The sequence below is a fragment of the Fundulus heteroclitus genome, chromosome 7 (genome assembly GCF_011125445.2).
Source record: "Fundulus heteroclitus isolate FHET01 chromosome 7, MU-UCD_Fhet_4.1, whole genome shotgun sequence".
In the NCBI taxonomy this organism is placed as follows: Eukaryota; Metazoa; Chordata; class Actinopteri; order Cyprinodontiformes; family Fundulidae; genus Fundulus; species Fundulus heteroclitus.
Genome location: NC_046367.1, coordinates 10364395 through 10388542, shown reverse-complemented (window position 1 = coordinate 10388542; position 24148 = coordinate 10364395). Strand labels below are relative to the sequence as shown.

The 24148-nt window shown below is 40.4% G+C and overlaps 1 protein-coding gene across 1 annotated transcript; it reads right to left on the bottom strand.

The window, feature by feature from the left end:
* Nucleotides 1-12392: 12392 nt before the first annotated feature.
* Nucleotides 12393-13578, bottom strand: LOC118563681 (trace amine-associated receptor 13c-like). The gene is made up of 2 exons (XM_036138898.1): nt 13406-13578; nt 12393-13209 (listed from the first exon to the last, which is right to left on the bottom strand). The coding sequence occupies exons 1-2, from the start codon at nt 13576-13578 to the stop codon at nt 12393-12395; spliced, it is 990 nt and encodes a 329-aa protein (XP_035994791.1).
* Nucleotides 13579-24148: the final 10570 nt, after the last annotated feature.

The window sequence follows — 24148 nt, the reverse complement described above, 5'->3', positions numbered from 1 at the left end:
GGTTCAGAGTGTAGCCCATGTTTACTTCCTGGTTCCTCAGCCAGTCTTATAAGATTTCCCAGGGTTCCCAAAATAGAGCGCAGCATTTTGTATTTTATCGTGGCAAAAGAGCACCAGGCTGCAAACATGGAAGCCAGTAAGAAAAGCAAACCAGAAATGGAATATAATACAACATCATATACCAATCCTGGCTAAGTAACAAATCACAACAGCAATACACCATTTAAAAATGGCATATTATATTGTTGTCTCTGGCAAGCTGTTGTACCAATATGAGCTACAAGATGTCAATATTACTTATAGCTTCTTTAACTCGAAAGGGAAAATTTGAGCACTAACAGCAAATCTCTTTTATATAAAATAAACACAAACAAGCATCTTTTCATCTATGAGAGTTCATCAAACAAATCAACCTGATACATTCAAACTATTTAAGTCAGACTCTCTAACTAACTAGAAACACATATTTATTAATTAATAATCAAAGGTAAGATGCAAACGAATCTAATGAGAATGAGTAAGCAAGTGAAAAATTATAATTTGTACCAGTGCTTTCTAAACAATTCAACAGGCAATCATAAAGCTTCACTCTGATTCCAGCACGTGATTAATTGTGAACCAGCACCAGCAGATTATGTGAGATAAGCAAATATTTGAATCAACTTGGAGTGTGTAAGCAGAAATGGAGCATCCATCCATCCATCCTTTTTCCGTCACTCTTTTCCCTGTTGGGGTTGTGAGGGTGCGGGTGCCTATCTCCAGCATTCAATGGGTGAGAGGCGGGGTACACCCTGGACAGATCGCCAGTCTGTCGCAGGGCAACACAGAGACAGACGGGACAAACAACCATTCACCCACACACTCACACCTAAGAAGAATTTAAAGAGAAAATGCAACATTTATAGGGTAATTAATGTTTTTGATCACTGTTAAGGGGACATGGTAGGAAAAGTATTCAATGGAACATGTGTATGGCTTAGCTTCTAGCTGTTTACTAGCTTCCCAGAACAAAGGGTAATGTCACCATATGACCATACCAGGGGCACGGAAGACAAAGCATTTATAACCCCAAAGGCCCTGGACTCAGTTTTGGAACTATTTTAAATACACAGACACTGGAACAAAAACACATACAAAATCCTTGCATGAAAACTCAGCTCATAGTCTAAGGCAACAGTTCAACATTTCAAACATAATGTGATGGTTTAGGACCATCTTGCTTCTAAAACCTATGTTATCCTGCCAAAGCTAGAAATAAAATAAAACCTATTTACTTGCTGCTATCTTCTGCCAGCTGGGAAAAGTTTTCTGTGGCCAGGTCAGTCCAGTTTTACTTCAGTTCAGGAAGCAAAAATGATGAAAGTCACAGTTAGTCGACTGGAAAAAACGAGGCTGCCTTTGTCTCGTCGGAAAACCTTTTGGATTTTGGAAATTCAAAGGAGGCTGCCTTCATACAGCTGGATTTCCAAGCTACACAGAGCTTTCTTCTTCAAAGGAATGAGGCACGTGGAAAGAGAACTTGCCAGCATGTTTTTGATACGGTTTATGAGATTAAAGATGCTGGAGCTGTGAAGAGCAGTTAATCGAAACAACAGATAAACCACGAACACTGAAGACTTGGAGGCTGATATACTTAGATTGGACAGAACGACTGATCAGGGGAAAATGGGGTCAACTTGGTCACATCTACATTATAGAAGGATCTTCTCCACCAATGTGATGCAAGGGACATCGATGTCATACTGGGCATGCCCTTGTATGGGTGTGCACAATTGGTCCTACTAAATGCTTGTGTGAGTAATGAACGGACACTATCTCTCTCGTGTCTGGAAATCTGCTAGTCTTGCATTGTTTTGTGTATGAGAGTCCAATACTGAAGCTGTAAACCTCCCCCTGCCTTTTAAGATTAGGTTTCTGTTTCAAGTCTTTTTATTACTACAGAAGTCTACCAAAGAGAACACCACATTTTTCAGGTATAGAAACTGGGGGGACCACAACTGGATGCGGTCAATTCTTATGATTTTTAAAAACTTTTTGGAATGTCTTGTCAGAAAGCAATTCCCAGGCACGTTACACAGGGAAGAATAGCAGAGTTTGAAGCATGCACCCTGCTTTTATTTGTGTGGGAGGAGCTAAGACTGAGGGAGCATGTACAAAGTTTAGGAAAGCAAACCTGCTGGAACATGGAGTCACAAATGTTTCCTTGTGCCTATTATTCAGGTCTATTGGTGAATATAGAGATATATTCTTTTTCACTCTCATTAGCCTCTCTAACTACTAAAACAAAAACTTTCACTTATAAAATGACAGATGAAGACATCCAGATTTTACTCATCAAAGTCCATTCTACATGATGGGGAATTTCAAAATAAAAGCCGGACAAAGCTTCCAAATTTAGTCACACTTGACTTAAGTTGCTGTCTATGATTCTACTAAACTATATATTTTCAGTGAATAATTTCACTTCAATATGACAGTAGACTACATCCAAGATAAGATAAGATTATGGATCTGGTAAGCTGGTCTCTCAATGCTATTGATACATTTTTTTTGATGGGTTGGTAATGAAAGAGGGACCCGTCCGGTCCTGATTTGGCTCATTTTGTGGGATACACCCTATATTCTTGAATGGAAAACGGTGTGTCTTTCGACTTTGTCATTCCTGGACGTTTGAAACTTTTGCATGTTTGGATTCAGGATACTTGGATTTCTACTTATTGGATTTGGTGGATTTTTGATGTATCAGCAAAAACAGTGGATGTCGGTAGCCATTTGGCCTTGATCAGGCTGCCGGCTGCATATGACGTGCCCACTAAGGCAGTGAACGGACAGTTCTGGAAGGTGGAGGAGCGACGCTGAAAAGCTGGATGTGCTGGGACGCAGACTGGCTTCGGTGGTTGGACTCAAGGGGAGTTTGGGATAAAATCTGGATGTGAAGCGTGGAAAAGCCCAACAATTTGGAAAATTGGATTTCACCATTTGGAGCCAGCAAAAGACTTAAAGCTGACAGGAAAGTAGTGCAGCTTGCCCTCATAACAAATAACATAGTTGGTCTATGCCCTCCCTATCTAATTACTCCTGGTTTGTTATGAGGAACAAGCTCAGAACTCTACCCTGCTACCCGCTTTCCCCGCTGACATCTGTGGATGCTTCCTGAATTGTTAGCCGGCTGATAACATCAAGGTCAATGGCTTCCGGAGATCTGGTGTTCATGGAAATATAAACACTTTCAGCCAAACAGACACACATAACTGATGCTCATAAAACTGATGAACTTGCACGCGACTAGTCTCAATTGTTTACCTTCTCCTATATGTGTCTCATCTTATTTGTGCTTTTTGTGCAAGAGGTTTTTGATACCTCAAACTGTATCCTGTTATAGGATAAAGAATGAGTTATGTTTTTTTTTTCTCTCGCCTTCTTTTTTTTCGGGCTTCTATTTTTCCACAGAGTAATGGCAGCGCCTTGTGGGCACCGTGTAAGGCAGTTGTCCTTGGCAGCAAGGCTTCAGTAAATCGTCTCCCCCTGTAAATGTTTTTGATGTTTCTTTGTTTGTTATGTTATGGCGGTTGTACTGAAAAAGCAATTTCCCTCTGGGATTATTAAAGTATATCTGATTCTTATTCTGATAAGATAGACTTTATTGATCTCACAGTGGAGAAATTCACTTGTCACATCGGCTCAAAAATCAAAAGGTGCCAAAAGAAGGAAAAGGTGTATGAGGTAAATACAGTGCGTCCACATATTTACAGTGTATTGATAAAAATAAATAAAGTAATCCAGATCCAGATGTTATTTAACAAAATTTAACAACATCTGATGTGGACTTTCAAAATGAAAGCCCGCCAAAATCTCTACATTCAGTCACTGTTAAAGATTATGTGATCATAGAGGCTGGAGCTGCGAGAGACAGTTACCAAGGAAACGATTGGACAACACACAAACTCAAGGACTTCACAGGAATGGACACATGGATAGCCATGGAGCCAGACTCTTTCAGTTTGACTCTGATACGTGTCCTGGAAGACAACATGGAATCAGCAAATCTATGAGAAGGCTTTGTTGATCTATCTAAGCTGACATAACTGACAGTGGGACACTGTCTCCTGAATCCGTAAATCTGCCCGTCTTGCAATGTTATTTCTATGAGAGTCCAGTACTGAAGCCGTAACATCCCACTGCCTTTTCAGATTAAATATGTTAAAATATAGTTTCTGTTTCAGGAGGCTTTTTATTACTACAGAGGTCACTGAAGTCTACAATTAGAGAACATTACACTTTTCAGGCAAAGAACCTGGGGGGACCACTACTGGATGCAATCAATTCTTATCTTCACTTTTACCTAAGTTGCTGTCAAGGTTGCCTAGAAAATTTAAATTTTCGTTGAATACTGTCATTTCAGCATGACAGTAGAACACCTATAGATGCTGCTCAACAAATTTCAACCACATCTGATGTGGAATTTCAAATTAAAAGCCCACCAAAACCTCTACATTTAGTCACTTTGACATGGTTGCTGTCAATATTGTTACGACACAGTAGAGTTCCAGTGAATAATTTTATTTCATCGTGACAGTAGGCTACCTCCAGATGCTTCACAATTTTTAACTACATCTGATGTGTGATTTCAATATAAAAGCTCATCAAAACCTCCACATTTAGTCACTTTTACCTAAGTTAACCCTAACATTAGTTTTTATCTTGAAGGTTAAGTGCACGGGTGCGTGGCTTAAGTTCATCAGATGGGGGCCATGATACAAGCGCTATGAAGCGGAAGGTTTCCAGTGTGCAGCCATACCCGTTTTCTGGCTGATGTTCATAAATGACTTTTGATCAAATTGCTGCCGTAACCAGGTCCTCACTCTACATCAAAGTACTCACATAAGTGGCAAAATATAAAAAATATGTTCTCACTCACAGCTGGTGTTAGAGTAAAGAAAATAGAGACGCACGCACGCACGAACGCACGCACGCACACACACACACACACACACACGATGTGAAGGGAATTCAAGGGACTTGGACTGCTGTGTAGCCTTAAGAAAACTGGTAATCAGTAAGGCTAACTGGAAAAAAGTCTTCACCTTGCTACCCAGCATAAAGTTTGTACACTGGAGCAATGGAACAAAGTCATATGGTCAATAAGTTTAGATTTACCCTGCTCCAGAGTGATGGGCGCATCAGGGTAAGAAGAGAGGCAGGTGAAGTGATGCAGCCATTGCGCCTAGTTCCTAATGTACAAGCATGTGGGGGAATTGTTATGATCTGGGGTTGCTGCCGTTGGTCAAACAACAGTTGAGCAACAGTATGTGCTCAAAGAATGAGGTCAGCTGACTACCTGAATATAATGAATGACCAGGTTATTCCATCAGTTGACTTTTTCCTTTCTTGATAGCACAAGCATATTCCAAGATGACAATGCCAGGATTCACCACACTCGAATTGTGAAAGAGGGGTCCAGGAAGCATCAGACATTTTCACACATGGATTGGCCACCACAGAGTCAAGAGAATCTTTGGGATGTGCTGGAGAAGGCTTTGCAAGGCAGGCAGACTCTACCATCATCAACGCAAAATCTTGGTGAAAAATTAATGCAACACTGGGTGGATACAAACCTTATGACATTGCAGATGCTTATCAAAACAATGCCACATCGAATGCTCGCCATAATCAAAGCTAAAGGCGGTCCAACAAAACATCAATGTGTGGCCTTTTTTTGGTGGTGACTTTTTTTGCCAGACCTTGTATATGTGCAGACGATGCATGCTTGGCATCTGTGGCATAGAGCTGGGGTCCCTTTTAAAATTTCCTTTGCTATTCATCACTGAAGGTTTTATTGGGATTTGGATCAGTGGAAATGCAGGAAAAAGCCCTCCATCAGACAACTTATAAACTAAAGCATTGTTTGGCTGAAAGTTCCAGAGATCAGAAAATATCTAAAGGCCTTCAACCAAAGGAGGCATTTCTACCTGACACAACCTGAAGTTCCTTAATGCCATTAAAGGATAAAGCTCACATTTCATGATGGTGCCACCTCTACTGTTCAGAATAAAAAGCAACCCCGCTGGGATATATGTGCTGCGCAGGTAACACTGAAATTAGGACTGCCCAAGATAAGTTGTTCTTTTCCTGTCTTTCATTGTCCCATGTTAAAAGGTTCTTTGAAAAGTCCAAACAGGCAGGTTTACATTTTGGGAAGATATGTGGCCTTTGAAAACTTTTTTTGTTCTTTTAGCACTTCTGTTTAAGATCCATTTTATGTTTTTGTACTATACTCATCATTAGTAAGGCAGTTGATTTAGCTCATGTGTTTCCCTGAGTGTTGAAACTTCCTGGAATTATGTAGCTCAGCAAATAATTATTTGGGTTTATCATGTTTTTGTAGTACAAGGCTTTTAGTAATGCAACCTGTCTACAGGGATGTCAGAGGAATCCCAGATTCAACAAAGTCAATCAAGTTCTGTCATGGTTTAAGTTTTGTCTGGCTTTTTTGTTATTTTGTAGTTCACTTAGCTCTCCCTCGCTCAGCTTTAGTCACTCCTCTGGACACTAATTAGTTTTCATTCCCGTCACCTGTCAGGCTGCAATTACCCCTGATCTGTTGCCACCTGTGTTCTCCTCTTTATAAGACTCACCTCATTCTGTTCTCGTCGCCGGTCCATAGTGTTCACTCCCGCTCAGTCTCTGCCAGAATCCTTGTCAGCTCAGTTTTTTGTTACAGTCAGCCTGAAGACTAGTGATGGCGAGATGAAGCCTCATGAGGCATTGAACCACTCAGCCAACTGGTTCGAGAAAAGGTTCATTTCTTGACGGTTCATGTGCACACAGCACCACCTACTGGTAAGTTGTATAATCATAGCCAGCTGTATCTTAACACGTGTGATGCATATCATTTTTGTCTATTATGGCTCTTGGGAATGACTTCACAGAAGGTGTAGGACGAAATCATTTGTCTACATAAATTTTGTAAACACATGTGTACAATAAAATATTGTTTGAATGTATTCTCTGTGTGTAATTATTCCCAAAATAGTAGTGACATGATATGGCATGTTGTGCAATAATGTTTTTCTGTGACTCTAGAAAAATGGCAAGGGCTTAATCAGGCAGAGGACAATGAAAGTGCTTGTGGAACTAGGCAGGGGGTAGTGAATAGGCTAATGCTTGTGTAACTTGGATGATTTCATGCATTTTTATTAAGAAACAACAATTTCTCCACAGTTTTTGGTTTCAAATGATTTCTCTTTTTTGATACTACTTCTCCAACCTTTGAAAATACACGCTCACATGGCACAGATGATGCCGGGGTGCATAAATAAATAAGTGCAAGTATGTACAGATTGGGGTACTGTGACCAATGATTAGCCCAGTACTATACGGTCCCACAGTTTCCCCTCAGCAGCAACACTGAAGCACACAGAGGTTCCCGCTGCATCTTTACGCACGATCCAGCTGCTGATGACTCCTCTCTTTTCAGCTCAATGCAATTCTAGACAGTAACAGTTTATAACCTATATCACCTTTCACAGCAACAGGTTTCTCATCTCAGTCGACCAGACAAATCTCTATTGCTCTCCTCAGTGCGCTCTGGGCGGTGAGGTGGGAGGATTTTACCCGATGGTGCGCTGCGTGCGAGGGATAAACAGGGTGGAAATGCATAAATGAAAACTGTAAAGGGCTCCTATACAGTGATCATAGGAGCTGACCGGTCTGAGATCAGCCTCCTGATGTTACAAGTTCTTTAAAATGAAAGCGCGCACCCAAATTACAAGTAACGTAATTTTGCGCACCTGAAAAAAGCGCACGGCAGAAGCGCATCGAAGCGCTGAGGCACAGAAATACGGTGCATGTAGTTAAAAAATGCAGAATTAATAAAAACAACTTATAACCAGACGTAGCGTTTTAAACTGCATCTGGTGAGCAGAACTGTTTTATGATCCAGAGTGCAGCCATCACTGGTTCTGAATGAAGGCAATATCTGGCAGCAGCTCTCTTCCCCCGCCCCCTCCCCTCCTGCCTACGTAGTACAGGACCTTACCGGCACACTTTCAACCGCTGGTTAAGACTAAAATTATTCATAACTCTGATCGCTCTTCCTGCTGCTCTGTTAACATGAACTGCAGCAGGAATTACTGATGGCCACAAGCTGTGAAAGAAGCTGAAACATCTCAGCAGAAGGCGGAGTTTTTATCGTCCGCTGCCCAGATGGGCGTTGGGATTTTTATGCGTGAAAAATGCCATGTTTGCGTGTGACCGTGTGAAGTCAGTGACGGTCAATGCGTGATAGTTGAGAGCACTGATCTCCTATCTATCTATCTATCTCTCTCCTAAACTCTCCAAACACCAAACTAACTGTCTCAAACTAAATAACCACTATCCAAACTCTGCTATCCAAACTATCAAAACTCTATCCACTCTCTCAACTGACCGCAACTCGCCTACAACAACCCACATTTTGAATGGAGCCTGTGGGGTTTCTAAAAGCTGTCGAAGCCGCGCCAACATCTGAGCCACTTCCCGAAGCAGTCACGTGGTACAGCCGGCCAGCGAGGCTTCGGACGTCATCGTTTTCGGCTCCTCCCCTAAATGAAGCAAGCCTCGATACGCGCTTCACGGAAACGCCCCCTCCATTACTCGACACACGCCTCGAAGCCTCGGCACATAACGTAACATCACTACTGAAGACTTCCTTCAACTTTGTTTTTTGTTACAGTCAGCCAATAGTCTTTCCGTCAGCTTTGTTTTTGTTCCAGTCTCAGCCTAGATCCAGCTCAGCTCTGTTCCCACTCCTGTTCTCATCTCCTGGTGAGCTGTTCCGGTCTCAAGTACACGGCTCAGACGTTCTGGTCTCAAGTCCACGGCTCAGACGTTCTGGTCTCCTAGTCCTCAGCTCAGATGCTCCGTCCTGGTCGCTAGTCTTCGGCTCCAGAGTTCCTCCCGGTCAGTCTCTCCACACGCCGCCTGCCGGCCAGCTTCTGCACCCTACATCTCCGTCTGTTGAAAGACTCTGGTTCCATCATCATCCATCTTCCACACTTTTCAATAAACTCACTCCTAAGAACTAGCTCTGTGTGTGCGTGCTGTGTCCGTGTTCATCCTAGAAAAATATCATGACAAGTTCTAATATTTTTTCACAATATTTGGGCCTCATATGAGCCTGGCTTTAGTATCTTTAGAGTGACAATGAGTTTTACAGTTTTTCTGAACCAAGGGTAGAACAGGGCATAAATCACTGGGTTTAAAGATGAGTTAAAACAGTACAGATAATACACTGCAAAAATTGTGGAGCTGCTGAATGAGTCTTCTCCTGCAAGAGAGAGGCAGTAATATGGACAGAAACATAACAGGAACACCAAGAGTCCTGGCTGCTTTCAGCTCATATTTGTTTGCTGTTGTAGTGGAAAGCTGCATTTTGACGGCTGCGAGCGCATGGAACGAGCCTGAGATATGGCCACCACAAATACTCTCATGTACAGGACTATGATGATGGTAACTGGCGTGATAAAAGTCAAGAAAATATAAAATGTTCCTACAATGATGTCCACAGCAGTCCCACATTATCCATAGCAGGAGTTATTCTTTCCTGCCTGAATCAAATCATCTTTTATAAATTAAATGCTGTAAGCAACTGAACAGAACCAACATAGACAGACAGACTTTGACTCTTTTCTCTGTGACTCTAATTTGGTAATGCAAAGGGTCACAAATAGCCGCATAACGATCAATTGATATGAGCACTATATCTGCTAATGAGGCGGTGGTGATTATGATAGACAAGTAATTATCCATCCATCCATTTTCCAAACCGCTTAATCCCTCATGGGATCGCGGGGGTTGCTGGTGCCTATCTCCAGCGTTCACTGGGCGAGAGGCGGGGTACACCCTGGACAGGTCGCCAGTCTGTCGCAGGGCAACACAGAGAGACAAACAGGACAAACAACCATTCACACACACACTCACACCTAAGGACAATTTAGAGAGACCAATTAACCTAACAGTCATGTTTTTGGACTGTGGGAGGAAGCCGGAGTACCCGGAGAGAACCCATGCATGCACAGGGAGAACATGCAAATTCCATGCAGAAAGATGCAGCACAACAGCGCTACCCACTGCGCCACTGTGCAGCCAAGTAATTATATATAAAACAAATAGTGTCACCAAGAAACCAGCAGCTTGTGTGTCGGTAGATTTCCCCTGTCATCGTTAAGAACCCCACAAGCAAATCTGACACAGCCAGAGAGAGGAGGAGGAAGTTAGTGGATGTGTGGAGCTGCCTGGATGAGAGGACAACAATGCCATTAAACTAACAGGGTATCACTTTTTTTATTTTTTACAAAAAATAAATACTCAATATTGACAGTGCAAAAGAACTTCTCCTGATCTTTCACATTTGTAGCTAAATATTGTCTATATTTCCTACACAACCTTTTCATTTAAAAACCTGTTTCAAGTCTAATTCCATCTGGAACAAACTATTCATTAAGAAATCTGTTGAGGAGGCTTGATAAATCAGATTTAAAAAGAAGGCAAGATAAAATAAAATCTCTACCTGAAGAGGGAGATTGAGATGACGACAAGTAGGTTGAGCACAACGGTGATCAGAGAGATTAAGGATAGTATGATCTGAACAAGAACAACATCAGTCCATGGGGATGCAGGATTTTTGCAGGAGTTATTGTAGAGGTGTGGGTAGCAGAGGTCTGCACTGTCCTGAGTCTTCATCTTCAGTGATCAGCAGAGACTAACACCTCTTGCTGATATAAAACCAATGTGTTAAGAAGCATCAGTTGACTGACTTCTCCTCTTTTCCTTTAGTCACTGATGGATCATATAACAGATCTGTTAGAATCAATCTTAGTTCAATCGAATTTCAGCTAAGCTTAATTTTGATATAACATATTGTAAATATCTTTGATATTCTATACACAATGAACAGTTTTCATCAAATACCTTCAACAGGCCCCATCTGAACCTGCTATTTATCTGTGGAAAAGGAATTAAAGGAACAATAATTAATAATGACACCTAATGGTTAAAAATAGCATACACAATGGCTTTCACAGAGACCCACGGTCATGTGGGTGTGAAACCCCACTGAATTTACTTCCACATGTAACCAGGGCCTCTGCAGAGCTTTTCTCCTGCAAAGCTGAGGAAAGATTACAAACAGTCTTTTTCCATGGCGGTTGGCTGCTTAAGTTTCAATGTTGAAGAAAGCAGGCTGTACCTAGCTTTGATTCTGGCCTGTGCCCATGTGGCAGGTCTCTGAACTTCATTAAGGCCCATGGTCGCTTTACAAGTCTCTCTAGTGCAGATCTTCTCCTCACGAGGGCCCATGTAAAAGAGAAAGATGAAAGGGTCTCTCCTGTGCTGCAGAAGAACAGCCGGCGAAAGACATAGATTTTACTGGGGGGCTAGGCTTTATAGAGTGGGCACCCTGCTGTGAGGGGAAAGTAACTTGAAGAGGGCTGATTTGGCAACAATCTCATATTCCTTGTGGCTTCAGCCTTAGAGTCTTACTGTTATTTTCCTATTGGCTGATTTCACAACAAACAAATACTGAACAGAACTAAACTGGTGAAAAACAAGGATAGGTGTGAACTATGTATATAAAAGTGCAACAGGATCCTGATGGAGCTAACATAACTGATCACACCCCTGGGGATCCTAATATTGAAAAGTTGTCTTTGTAAAAAAAAAATTTGTTATTCATGAGCTGTTAATATACAGACATATTTTATTTCCTGCTAAAATTGTAAGATATTGAGATATTAGCAAATAAAGTTGAATATTTATATGTCAACTAAAATCAATCTGAAAATCAAATCATTGTTCATATTTATAAATATATAGATATGTTGGTGAAAGTACAGAACTGGTTAATTTTCTTAAACCAATCGAGAGCTGATCTTTGAACAGTTGTATGACTTCATAAGCAGAATTAGTGATTAGACTAGATTAAGTAAAAACAACTAAACAGCAATCATACAGTCGGAGATAAATTAGTATTTCTTTGCAATCAACTTCATAGATATTATTACACTCTATATTAAACCACTATATAATTTTCTTTTATTTTTACCTTTCCAAATTATGTTCTCACTCAGCAGCAAGTGCATGCACGTACGCACGTACACACGCGTACACATGCGCACACACACACACACACACACACACACACACACACACACACACACACACACACACAATTAGGAAATTAGAAAACAATATCCAGATATCCTTCTTGGACCGCAAAGCTTCCCTGATACATACAGAAAACCCACCCCTTTACATTATATGCCCAAAATCCCACAATAGGATGTATGAAGTACTAGCATATATGCATTATCGAAAACAATTTCTTTATCTTTTTGCAAAGTTCTAATATTTTTTCACAATATTTGGGCCTCACATGAGCCTGGCTTCAGTATCTTTAAGGTGACAATAAGTTTTGCAGTTTTTCTGATCCAAGGATAGAACAGGGCATAAATCATCGGGTTTATACAGGAGTTAAAGTAGAACAGATAATACACAGCAAATACAGTAGTACTACTGAACAAGTCTTCTCCTGCAAGAGAGAGGCAGTAATATGGACAAAAACATAACAGGAAAAACAGTACAAGAACACCAAGAGTCCTGGCTGCTTTCAGCTCAGATTTGTTTGCTGTTGTTGTAACTGAAAGCTGCAGTTTGACGGCTGTGACCTGAGTGCGCATGGCACGAGCCTGAGACACAGCCACCACAAATACTCTCATGTATAGGACTATGATGATGGTAATTGGAGCAATAAAGGTTATAACAAGATCAAATGTTCCTACAATGATGTCCACAGTAGTCACACATTCTCCGTAGCAAGAGTTATTCTTTCCTACCTGAATCAGATCATCTTTTACAAATAAAATGTTGTAGACAATTGAACAGAGCCAACACAGACAGATACAGACTTTGACTCTTCTCCCTGTGACTGTAGTTTGGTAATGCAGAGGATCACAAATAGCCACATAACGATCAATTGATATGAGCACCATATCGCCTACTGAAGCAGCGGTGATGATGAAGCACAAGTAATTATATATAAAACAAATATTATCACCAAGAAACCAACAGCTTGTGTTTCGGTAGATTTCCCCTGGCATTGATATGAACCCCACGAGCAAATCTGACACAGCCAGAGAGAGGAGGAGGATGTTAGTGGGTGTGTGGAGCTGCCTGGATGGGAGGAAAAAAATTGTATTAAACTTTTTCTCCAAGAAAATACATTTTTACAGTGAAAAAATTGTCTATCTTTCCAAAATTTATTATGAGTCTAATTCCATCTGGAACAAATAATTAATTAAGAAACATCTGTTTCAAATGCTTGATAAATCAGATTTAAAAAGAAAGAAAGATAAAATGAATTATCTGCCTGAAGTGGGAGACTGAGATGATGACAAGTAAGTTGAGAGCCACGGTGATCAGAGAGATGACTGACAATATGATCTGAACCAGGACAACTTCACTCCAGACAGATGTAGGCTTTTTGCAGGAGTTATTGTAGAGGTGTGGGTAGCAGAGGTCTGCACTGTCCTGAATCTTCATCTTCAGTGATTAGCAGAGACCAGAACCTCTTGCTGATATCAAACAAATGTGTTAAGAAGGATCAGTTGACTAACTGACTCCTCCTTATTTCCTTCAGTCACTCTTGGATCATCTAGCAGATCTGTTATTAGAATCCTAAAACAGCTTAGTTAGCTCCAAACATATTTACTTTCATACAACAGACTTTTTACACATCTTTAACATTCCGTTCACATCAAACTGTTTTCATCAAGTACCTCAAATAGGTTCCTTCTGGACCTGCTATTTGTTTGTGGAAAACAGTAATTTAATAAAGGTCAACGTGAAAAGTTACTTTTTTAACTCATTATACAAAACTTTGGATGCTGTTATCCAAAATGAAGGAGTTAAGACACCTCACCACAACAGATCATGTTACTATAGATCCAAGTAAAATCAGTGAAATTTCTTGCAGCTTTCAAATGCAAGCAAACTGTTTTTACCAGTTAACAATGCCACCTACTCTTGTGTGCTGATTATTAGAAGATGAGAGGGATGTGAACACAAGAGGGAGAAACTTTTTCCAAGTCAAATATATGTATTGTATTTCTGTCTGTACATGACAAGAAATAATGCTAAGTGAGTTAAATCATCCTCCTGTACCCTCCTCTCACTCTGTCTACAACTAATAAGCTAGTTAGCATTCAACTACATGTAGATGTATGAGTACTTCAGAGTTATCTAACTTGTTGTTTAGACAACAAGTTGTTTAACTTATTACCAGATCGTCAGAATTATTGGAAAAGTAGCATTTTTTTAAAATGTCTGCGTACATACAAGTTTGTGTTATCCCAAACAAGTAAGTCTGGAGCCCGTTCATAGGTTAGCTTGGAAATGATGGTAAGGTCTAAGTCCAGGGGGTTCATTTAACATGGCTTGAGGTTCACAGCGAGGGAAAGAGTTAAAGCTAAATGGAAAGAACTATCAGAGGAACGGACAAGGGGTATAAGTGAGACATGTACCCCCCACCTTTCGAATCATGGTGAGAACAAACACAGCCCTCTTTAATTTCTGTGTAGAACCTATGTTCACTGTCGCTTCCAACACAGAAATCATTATTGCCACAATAGCAGAAACAGGGAGAGCAGAAGCCAGAAGCAGTGGATGATGGTACTGAGACTTCACAGGTAAGGACAGGCTACAACTTGCTGAGTAAAATATATCTATCTGCAAGGTGAAACCATGCAGTTTTCAGGACAGGGTTTTCACAGATATTTCAGAATAACTCTCATTCACACTATAAAATATTTTTTAATCTGTACTCCCCGGGAGAAGGCCATAAACCAGGGCATAAACCAGGCTACACCACTGACAGTCAGGGAGACCATACAGAGAGAAATAGAGCATGAGATGGATCTTTGTATGATTTATTTGTTAAATATTTATTTTCAGCTGTTATATGACATCTGTATTATTTGCGTTCTTAAAAGAAGCTGGAATATGTCATACCATTTTCTTGAGTTAACCCAGGTGTAAATCCCAGTGTTTTCCTGTTAATAGTATAGATAATGGAGAAATATCCCAGTGATCAAACCATTAGTGAGGTTAATGGGAAAATAGTGAGCTCTACTACTGCTCCATTTCCTCATTCTCCGTTTTTTCCACTTTCTGTCCCCTTTATCTCAAATTTCGCAATAGTTGTAATATAACTAGGGCTGGGCAAGTTAACGCGTTAATTTTGCGTTAATCCTTTAGACTATTAACGGCGATATTTACTTTAACGCGCATTAACGCATGTTGCTCACATGCTTTTATTTTGTGAAGTTCTGTTGCTGCGGTGTAGGGATTTGAATCAGAACAGTAGGTGGCGATAATGCGCCAATAACCTCGCTGTCAGCCCAGCCTCGGATTCAAGCAGGAAGAAGAAAGGTGCTGGCTGGTTAAAGGAAAACGCGGAAAAAAAACAAAGCTGACATGGGGAAGACGGTGTTTCCCGCAGGAATTTGCTTAGGCGAGGCGGTGAGTTGGCGAACGGAACAAGTATTGTGCGGAGCAGAGCGGGGTCTGCATCGACGCCGTCGGTGAAGTCGCTTCTCGTTTCAAAGTATCCATGTGTTTTTGCCTGTTTTTCCCTGCCATTCACTATATGCACGCGAGAAAGCAACAACAAAAAACCGCGTGTTAACGTCAAATAAACATGCACGCATATCAAGTTAGCAAGCATTTCAGTTTAAAGTTCTTCCAGCAACGAGTATGACAGAAACAAGTTAGTTGTAACCACTGCCAAGTTAAACTTTGGTATTGAACATAAAATGGTAATGCTGCTCCCTGCGGTTACCTCAGAAATTGCCTGTTTTTGGTAGATTTTTTCCCCATAAAGAAAATTCCCTGTCAGTGGCAATAAGCTTTAATTTATTATTATTGCTATTTTTTGTTTTACATGTCTAAGTTGAGCTTTACACTAAATATGTGTTACTGATAAGTGCTACAAATGTTACAACACTTTTGTTCATATGGCAGCAGAACATTAAAATAAAAGTGCTCTTTACACTACTTTTGAATTAATTCTTGGAGTTTGTAAATACAATGCGATTAATCATGATTAATCAGGCAAATTATGCGATTAATCGCGATTAAATATTTTAATCATTGCCCAGCCCTAAATATAACATGACTGAAAATTAGGGTTTCTATTTGCTAGTAGGAACGTTCAGATCGCTGCGGTGAGTCCGGTTAGAACTCCGAAGAAAGCAGAGTCGTACTCCAACTGGTCTAATTTGTCCTTGCAGTTTATTCACTAATTGCCGTAACAGTGCGTATGGTTTTCTAGAAAGACAACAATAATACAATATCAGTGTCTGAATAATCCTCCACAAATGACTGAACTAATATCTCACATGAAAACTGCAATATTAATAGTTACAAACATCTTTCCTAAGTAAATACACGGCAGGAGGAAGCAAACAGCATTACTTAGCTCTTAAGTGCGCACGTGTACAAAACATGTCTTAAACTAAAGGCAAACTGAAATACTCTGTTAAACAAACAATGTCACCGACTCCCAACATTACTTACTTGCATTTCACGCACACACATTGAAAGAAGGCAGCAACAAACTGCAACAGCTTGACGAAACCCACAAACCACGAACGGTAAACTCTACAGCTCCTTTTTTCTCTCTCTCCTTTTCAGTCTGCATGCTACCCTCCGGTACCTAAGCCCCACCCCTTAAAGGGCTCTACACAGTAAACCGTAAGGCAGCCTTTTTCACAGCCACCCCCGTATTCACCTGTGAATACGAAAAACAAAAAAAGGCTGTATAAGAAAGATTAATCGTCCTTAGGCAGGGCAGGTAGGCTAACAAGCCTGGCCACGGGTCGAACATAAGATCGTCCTTTCACAGTCACTTCAGCTGATCTGATCCGAGTATCTGGTCCAGGGAAAACTTGAGAAACTTTACCCACAGGCCAGAGGGCTCGCGGAAGCTGGTTGTCCACAATCATGACCACATCTCCTATGTGTAGATTGGTCGACTCAGTCTACCACTTCTGTCGAGCTTGGAGCCCTGGCAGGTAGTACTTCAAAAAGTTCTGCCAGAAATGGTCGGCCAGAATTTGGCTGTGCCTCCATCTCCTCCGCCCAAGAATTTCTGGGCTGTCGTAGATGACTTGGGGCAGCGAAGCATCCCGCCGGCCCATGAGGAGATAGTTGGGGGTCACCGGGTCAGGATACCTCAGATGAGGTATAACCTAGGGGTTTTGAATTAAGCATCCCCTCAATTTCAATCAGAACGGTGTGCAGCACCTCTTCTGAGACAATCTGGGCTCCGATGACAACTTGAAGAGCAGTCTTCAGAGAACGAATTTTACGCTCCCAGCAGCCTCCAAAGTGTGGGGAACCAGGAGGATTGAAAATGAACTTGATCTGCTGACGATATATATATATATATATATATATATATATATATATATATATATATATATATATAATATAGCCTGTGTTACCACTCTGCAGCTTTAGTGTGTCCAGTTTTGCAACATGGTGCAGCCTTAGTTTATAGAAGGCAGATACAAGTAGTGAAATCAGCCAGAATACATTTCCATGCAGCACAGGAATGAGGCATCTTCTCTGATCCACGTTTACAATAACAGAACTCAACTTTTTTCTGCCACATACAATATGGCGGTGACGTTGACGTGCGAAACCTGCGCCCTATGACGCGTCTACATATATATGTCTGTGGTCACTACCCGATCCGTACCGGTAGCACGATCCGTACCATCAGCTCATTTGCGCGTGCGTGAACAGAATTACTTCCGGTAGGAAATATTTTGTTTTTCTTACTTTTTTATTTTTTATTTTTTTTTTCGAGGCAGGGATTTCTTTTTGTATATCTTTGTATTTGTGGCAATATTGCATATTCTAAAAATTAAACAACAGAAATATATAAAAAAATACATTGTTTTTTAATAGCAAAAATGTTTCCCAGTTGTGGTTAGGCAAATAAAAATATATAAACCCTCTTTATCGAGCATGCATCAGAGCAGACTTGTGCGTTCTTCAGACTGACCGCTTGCCCAGAATGCACCGCGGCCGCAGCTTGAATCAAGACAGCGCAAACAGAGCTCACAGCAGTAAGTTAAAAATTCCCTTTTCTGCTGCTGTAGTTAGTCAAAAGTACATTTTCAGATCGTTTGAGGTGAGAACATTATACTTTTAAGCTTCCCTATGTGGCCTGTTTACAGAGTTAGTGCGTAATTTTAATAAAAAGTTCGACGTTGAGGGAGACCACTAGGGGCGCATTATGGAGTAGACGTGCAAACCACGAGGTCCCAACATTTTTGTAAAAATAGTTTAAAAATCGCCCAAAACAGCCCAACTCTTGGATATTCTGAGTTGTAACTGGAGAGTCGACGTCATTGTGCATACTTCCGTCTTTTCTGGATCAAGATGCCATCTAAATCTTCTGCTAAAGGAGCGCAAGCTAATAACCCGGAGGGTGCTAGCAAAGCGGCTATAGACCAGGCCATGTTGCTTACATTCCGCGATATTGTTAAAGAAGTAATTTGAGAGGAAAACGAAAACCTACGAGGTGAAATTAAAGAAGAAATCACCAAAGCCGTTTCACCCATTCAAGCTGCTGTTGACGAATTCACAAAGAAACTGGGTGACTATGACGAAGGCCTGGAGAATTTGGACAAGCGCTTGGAAGTTGTGGAAACCAGCTATGCGGACCTAAGCAACCAATATAAGAAGTTATTGGCAAAAACAGACGACTTGGAAAATAGGGGAAGACGTTGTAACCTTCGCATACTGGGAATACCTGAAGGAATGGAGCAGGGGAATCCCACCAGATTCATCGCAGACCTGTTATTCGACGTGCTGGGAGGTCCCGACGGCCTGGAAAAGGCTCCACTCCTGGACAGTGCTCATCGGGTGGTAGCACCGGTACCTCCGAAGGGAAAACGCCCGCGGGCCTTTATTGTGCGGATCCATTACTACCAGGAGAAGGAGCGGATACAACAGCTGGCTAGACGGAAAGGCAAGTTGGAGTTTCGAGGGGAGCAGATCTTTATCTTTCCCGACTACAGCATCGACCTGTCCAGACGCCGGGCTGCCTTCAATAGAATAAAGAAGCTACTACAGGAAAAAGACGGAGTTCACTACGGCCTTATCTATCCTGCTCGTTTTCGGATCTCCATGAATGGCGAAACAAAAGTGTTTGATTCCCCTGAATCAGCGAAAACCTTTATTGAATCCAAGTTTGGTCCCCGTCCTGAATGAGCAGGATACAAGATTCGTTTGAAAAATTTTGAGCGACTCTCCTGCATCTGCAGACTGATGCATACGGATGGTACGTTTGTTTGTATTTCTGGGCAGCTGAGTGGATAGTAGTGTTGTTAAATTGGGTACCAAACGAACTGTGCCGTCCGAACTAGCGTATATTTGATGTTAAACAAACGCATCATAGGTTATGTTGTTTTAGTTGTTATAGAAGTTCGTTCTTGTTTTAAAAGTAAAACTACACACATTGTTTGATGTGACTTTCTCTAATACGCTTCAGGGCAAATGGGTGATTTATAGTTTAGATTCCCCCTTTTTTTACTTGGGACAGTGGTTGAGTTTATGGTGAGAGGTTCCTACAGAAAGCAGAGAGGCTTTGGGGATGTTGTGTTTGTCAGTTGGGGACAACACTGAATGTAAAAGGATGGGTGGGTACTTGTCTAGGTACTTGTCTTTGTTTTTTTCTTCTCTTGCTTTGTGTGTGTGCTTTTTGTTTTCTTTTTTGTCATTTATTATTTATACAGGGGTCCGTTCTTCGTACGTCGCTAACTCAGTTAGCAGGATTTCATTGTTGACGATTTGGCATGATCTTGGATCGTTTGGTTCTTCGAAAGACATCCTGCACTTGTTGTCATGGCAACATGTGCGCCAGCTTAAGCCTGCTCGAGAGCAGGCTTATTTCATGTAAACAAGATTAGATCACTGCTGTATAAGCGGAGGAGATAGGGAAGTCTGTCGTAGCCATGTCCATTTTTACGACAGCAACCTGTTGCGGAAGATGCAAGAATAATTTGCAGAGTTTTTCGAATTAATCGCGTATTGCGCAATAGACAGGATCCTTTAGCGCAGCGCGACAGTGTAGAGAGATTTTCTTGGTGGCTGTTATAAACAGACAAACACATAATTTAACAGTGGCTTTTAAAGAGGAAAAGTGATGTTGGAGCCATAAATCTAAAATATTTAAGTTATTTGTATGATAGTTTGCTTTTTATTTTTATCATATTCAGTAGGAAGATTTGTTCAGGCCATTTTATTGAGAAGTTTAGTTTTACTTTGAAAGGCTTGCTTCCTGTCGAGCCGTATATTGTATTAGAAAAAACTATGGCTGGATTATCTAGACACGGAGCAATACAGTTTTACCGTGTAAACAGTGGATGACTTAAAAGGAAGATTTTCAATTTTATGGATAAAGATTTTTTTTTGTTAAAATTCCCAGTTTGCACATCTCCTTTACTTCCAGTCTCTAAGGAATGACATTGAAATTTGGATCTCTTGACATAACAAGTGCATTTTTTAAATAAAGTATAATAATTAAAGGCTACCATTTTGTAGAATATTCTTGTATTTCACTTTTACTTGTCCCCATGTTCTAGTGGGTCCCGTGGAGGCTCTGATATAAAATAACAAAGTAAATATGAAATTATTAAAATGCAAAAATTCATACTGTAGAAAGTGATAGAAACATCTACCATGGACAGTATTTACGCATTAATTTGTCTGCTGCTTTTTGCCAGCCCTCTCTCCTGGCTTTAACAAATTTTGAGGTGTTTTAATTAATGACTCAAATTCGGCATAACCTTCCATTAAAAGCTCTTTTTCTGCTTGGGAGAAAAACTGTGGGCGTTCTTTGTTCATGCTGAACAGCCAATAGCAGCGTTGCTGATCATTGTTTCTACTATCGATACATTTCCCCTTTTAGACAAACGCATGAACGCGCAGTTGTCTCAGATAACTCAATCCAGCCATACTAATCATAAACAACAGGTGTGTTTGAAGAACCCATTTAGCCGGATCATGATTAGCCGGATGAAATCATCTTGGATGTCTCATTTGATCTTGGATGTTTTGAGCAACGTGCGAAGAACGGACCCCAGATGCTGGCTAACTACAAACTAATAGTGTACACCATGGACAGGACTAATCAATGTGATCTGGACCATTTTCTCTCATCGTGTATGTAGATGTCAAGTTCCACTAACTATACCTCTGTGAGTAATGATTGCAATGTTAATTTTATTAGTTGGAATGTAAAAGGATTGAATCATCCAGTGAAACGAAATAAGGTGCTTTCTCATCTCCGCCGCCTTAAGGTACATATAGCATTTCTGCAAGAAACGCACCTTAAAGATATAGACCATTCAAGACTTAAAAGAAGTTGGGTTGGGCAAATTTTTCATTCTAGTTTTAATGGTAAAGCATGAGGCGCAGCAATTCTGGTCAATAAAAACACTCCATTTATAATGTCGGATATAATGACTGACTCGAATGGCCGGTACGTAATTGTGACCGGGTCACTTTTTAACACTCCCATTATTTTAGCAAACATATATGCCCCTAACTTTGATGACTCTAAATTTTTCAATAACCTGATTCACTCCCTTCCTCTAACTGATACCCACCAACTGATACTTGGAGGAGACATGAACACTGTCATGGACTCAGTTTTAGATCACTCTTCGACCAAAAACTTTTCACTCCCGAAGTCTTCAATAGTTTTACAATCTTTTCTGCAAAATTATGGTGCTGTAGATATTTGGAGATATCTATATCCACATTCCCGACAATATTCCTTTTTTTCTGCAGTCCATCAAACATATTCACGTATAGATTATTTTTTTGTAGATAAAAAACTACTTCCTAATACAAAAACTTGCAGATACGATAGTATTATTATATCTGATCATAGCCCACTTATTTTGGAACTTAGCTTTCCAGACAAACGTTCAGTGTATTCTTGGCGACTCAATCCTCTTCTTTTGTCAGATAAAGAATTTGTACAATATGTTTCGGAACAAATTGAACTTTTCTTAAAAATAAACATTTCACCGGGTATAGCTTTTAGTACAGTTTGGGAAAGCTTGAAAGCATTTTTACGTGGTCACATTATTTCCTATAGCTCACATATTAAAAAACAAAAGGTAAAACGTTTATCTGAATTGACAGATCTGATTTCACAATTAGACAAACAGCACTCTATAACTCCGTCTCCGGATTTATATAAACAAAGATTGACCTTGCAAACTGAGTTTAATCTAAATTCTACTGATAAGTCTGAACATGTGATCCTTAAGTCCAGGAGTATGTGGTATGAGCACGGGGAAAAAGCAACTAGACTTTTGGCACACCAGCTCCGTAAATCCGAAACTGCACATTTAATTCCTGAAATTAAAACCCAATCTGGACAGATTACTACAGATCCACAAGACATAAATGAGAGTTTTAAAATGTTTTACTCTAACCTTTATAAATCAGAGTCTTTAAGAATGCCTGGCTTGTTTGACGAATTTTAAAAAAAAATGACGATCCCAACTTTAGACTCTACACTTAGGGATCAACTGGAGGAACAGATTACTGTAGAAGAAATTAAATTTGCAATTGGCTCAATGCAGAATGCAAAATCTCCGGGACCAGATGGTTACCCGGTTGAGTTTTTCAAGACCTTTAAAGATAGTTTGTCTCCTTTATTACAAAACGTGTTTGTTGAATCATTCAATTGGCAATGTCTCCCCCCAACGCTTCGTCAAGCCACTATTTCTTTGTTATTAAAGCCAAATAAGGATCCAACTGAATGTTCATCATATCGTCCAATATCGCTGTTAAATGTGGATTTAAAAATATTATCTAAGATCCTGGCTCACAGACTAGAACGATGTTTACCTCATATTATTTCTTCTGATCAAACAGGATTTGTAAAGGGAAGACATGGCTTTTTTAACTTGCGTAGATTTGTGAACATATTATACACGGAGTCAACTGCAACCCCTGAAGTCGCCGTGTCACTTGACGCGGAAAAGGCTTTTGATCGGGTGGAGTGGGACTACTTATTTTACATATTAAATAAATTTGGATTTGGCCCTAAATTCATCTCTTGGGTTCGGGTACTTTACTTCTCACCTATGGCGTGTGTTCGAACAAATTCATTATATTCCTGTTACTTCCCACTCCATCGTGGGACAAGACAGGGGTGCCCTTTATCCCCTCTTTTATTTGCGTTAGCAATTGAACCGTTGGCGATTAAGCTGCGAGCAGAAGATAAGGTTAAGGGCATCTACAGAGCTGATCAGGAGCACAAATTATCTTTATATGCTGATGACCTCCTGCTGTATATTTCAGATCCTCTGAGCTCTCTTCCCCATGCTCTTACCATACTCGGCACTATCTCAGGTTATAAATTAAATTTACATAAAAGTGAACTATTTAGTATAAACTCTAAAGCCAGGAATATTTCATTTGTAAAGTTCCCTTTTAAAGTTAAATCGGATTACGTGACCTACTTGGGGGTCAAAGTTACTCGCAAATATAAAGATCTCTTTAAAAAAAAATTTATACCACTTCTTGAACATACTAAACTAGATTTTCGGCGGTGGAGTGATCTGCCACTATCGTTAATGGGCCGTGTCAACTCTATAAAAATGAACGTACTGCCCAAGTTCCTTTATTTATTTCAGTGTATTCCATGTTACATCCCAAAGGAATCTTTGTGACACTAGATAAACACGTTTCAGCTTTTATTTGGAATAGCAAATCCCCCAGAATTCGTAAAGATTTTATGCAGAGACCTAGACCTATGGGCGGTTTAGCTTTGCCAAATTTTCAGTCTTATTACTGGGCAGCAAATATACGAAACATGCTATATTGGATGAGTGACTTTTCTACAGAAACCCCGTCTTGGCTTCAAATTGAGTCGTCTTATTGTGGTCAGACTAGTTTACCTGCTTTGTTGACCTCTGCTCTCCCATTAGAGGTTTGTACCTATAAATGCAATCCTCTGCTATATAATTCCCTGAGAATCTGGGTGCAGTGCAGGAAAAAATTAGGACAACATTTT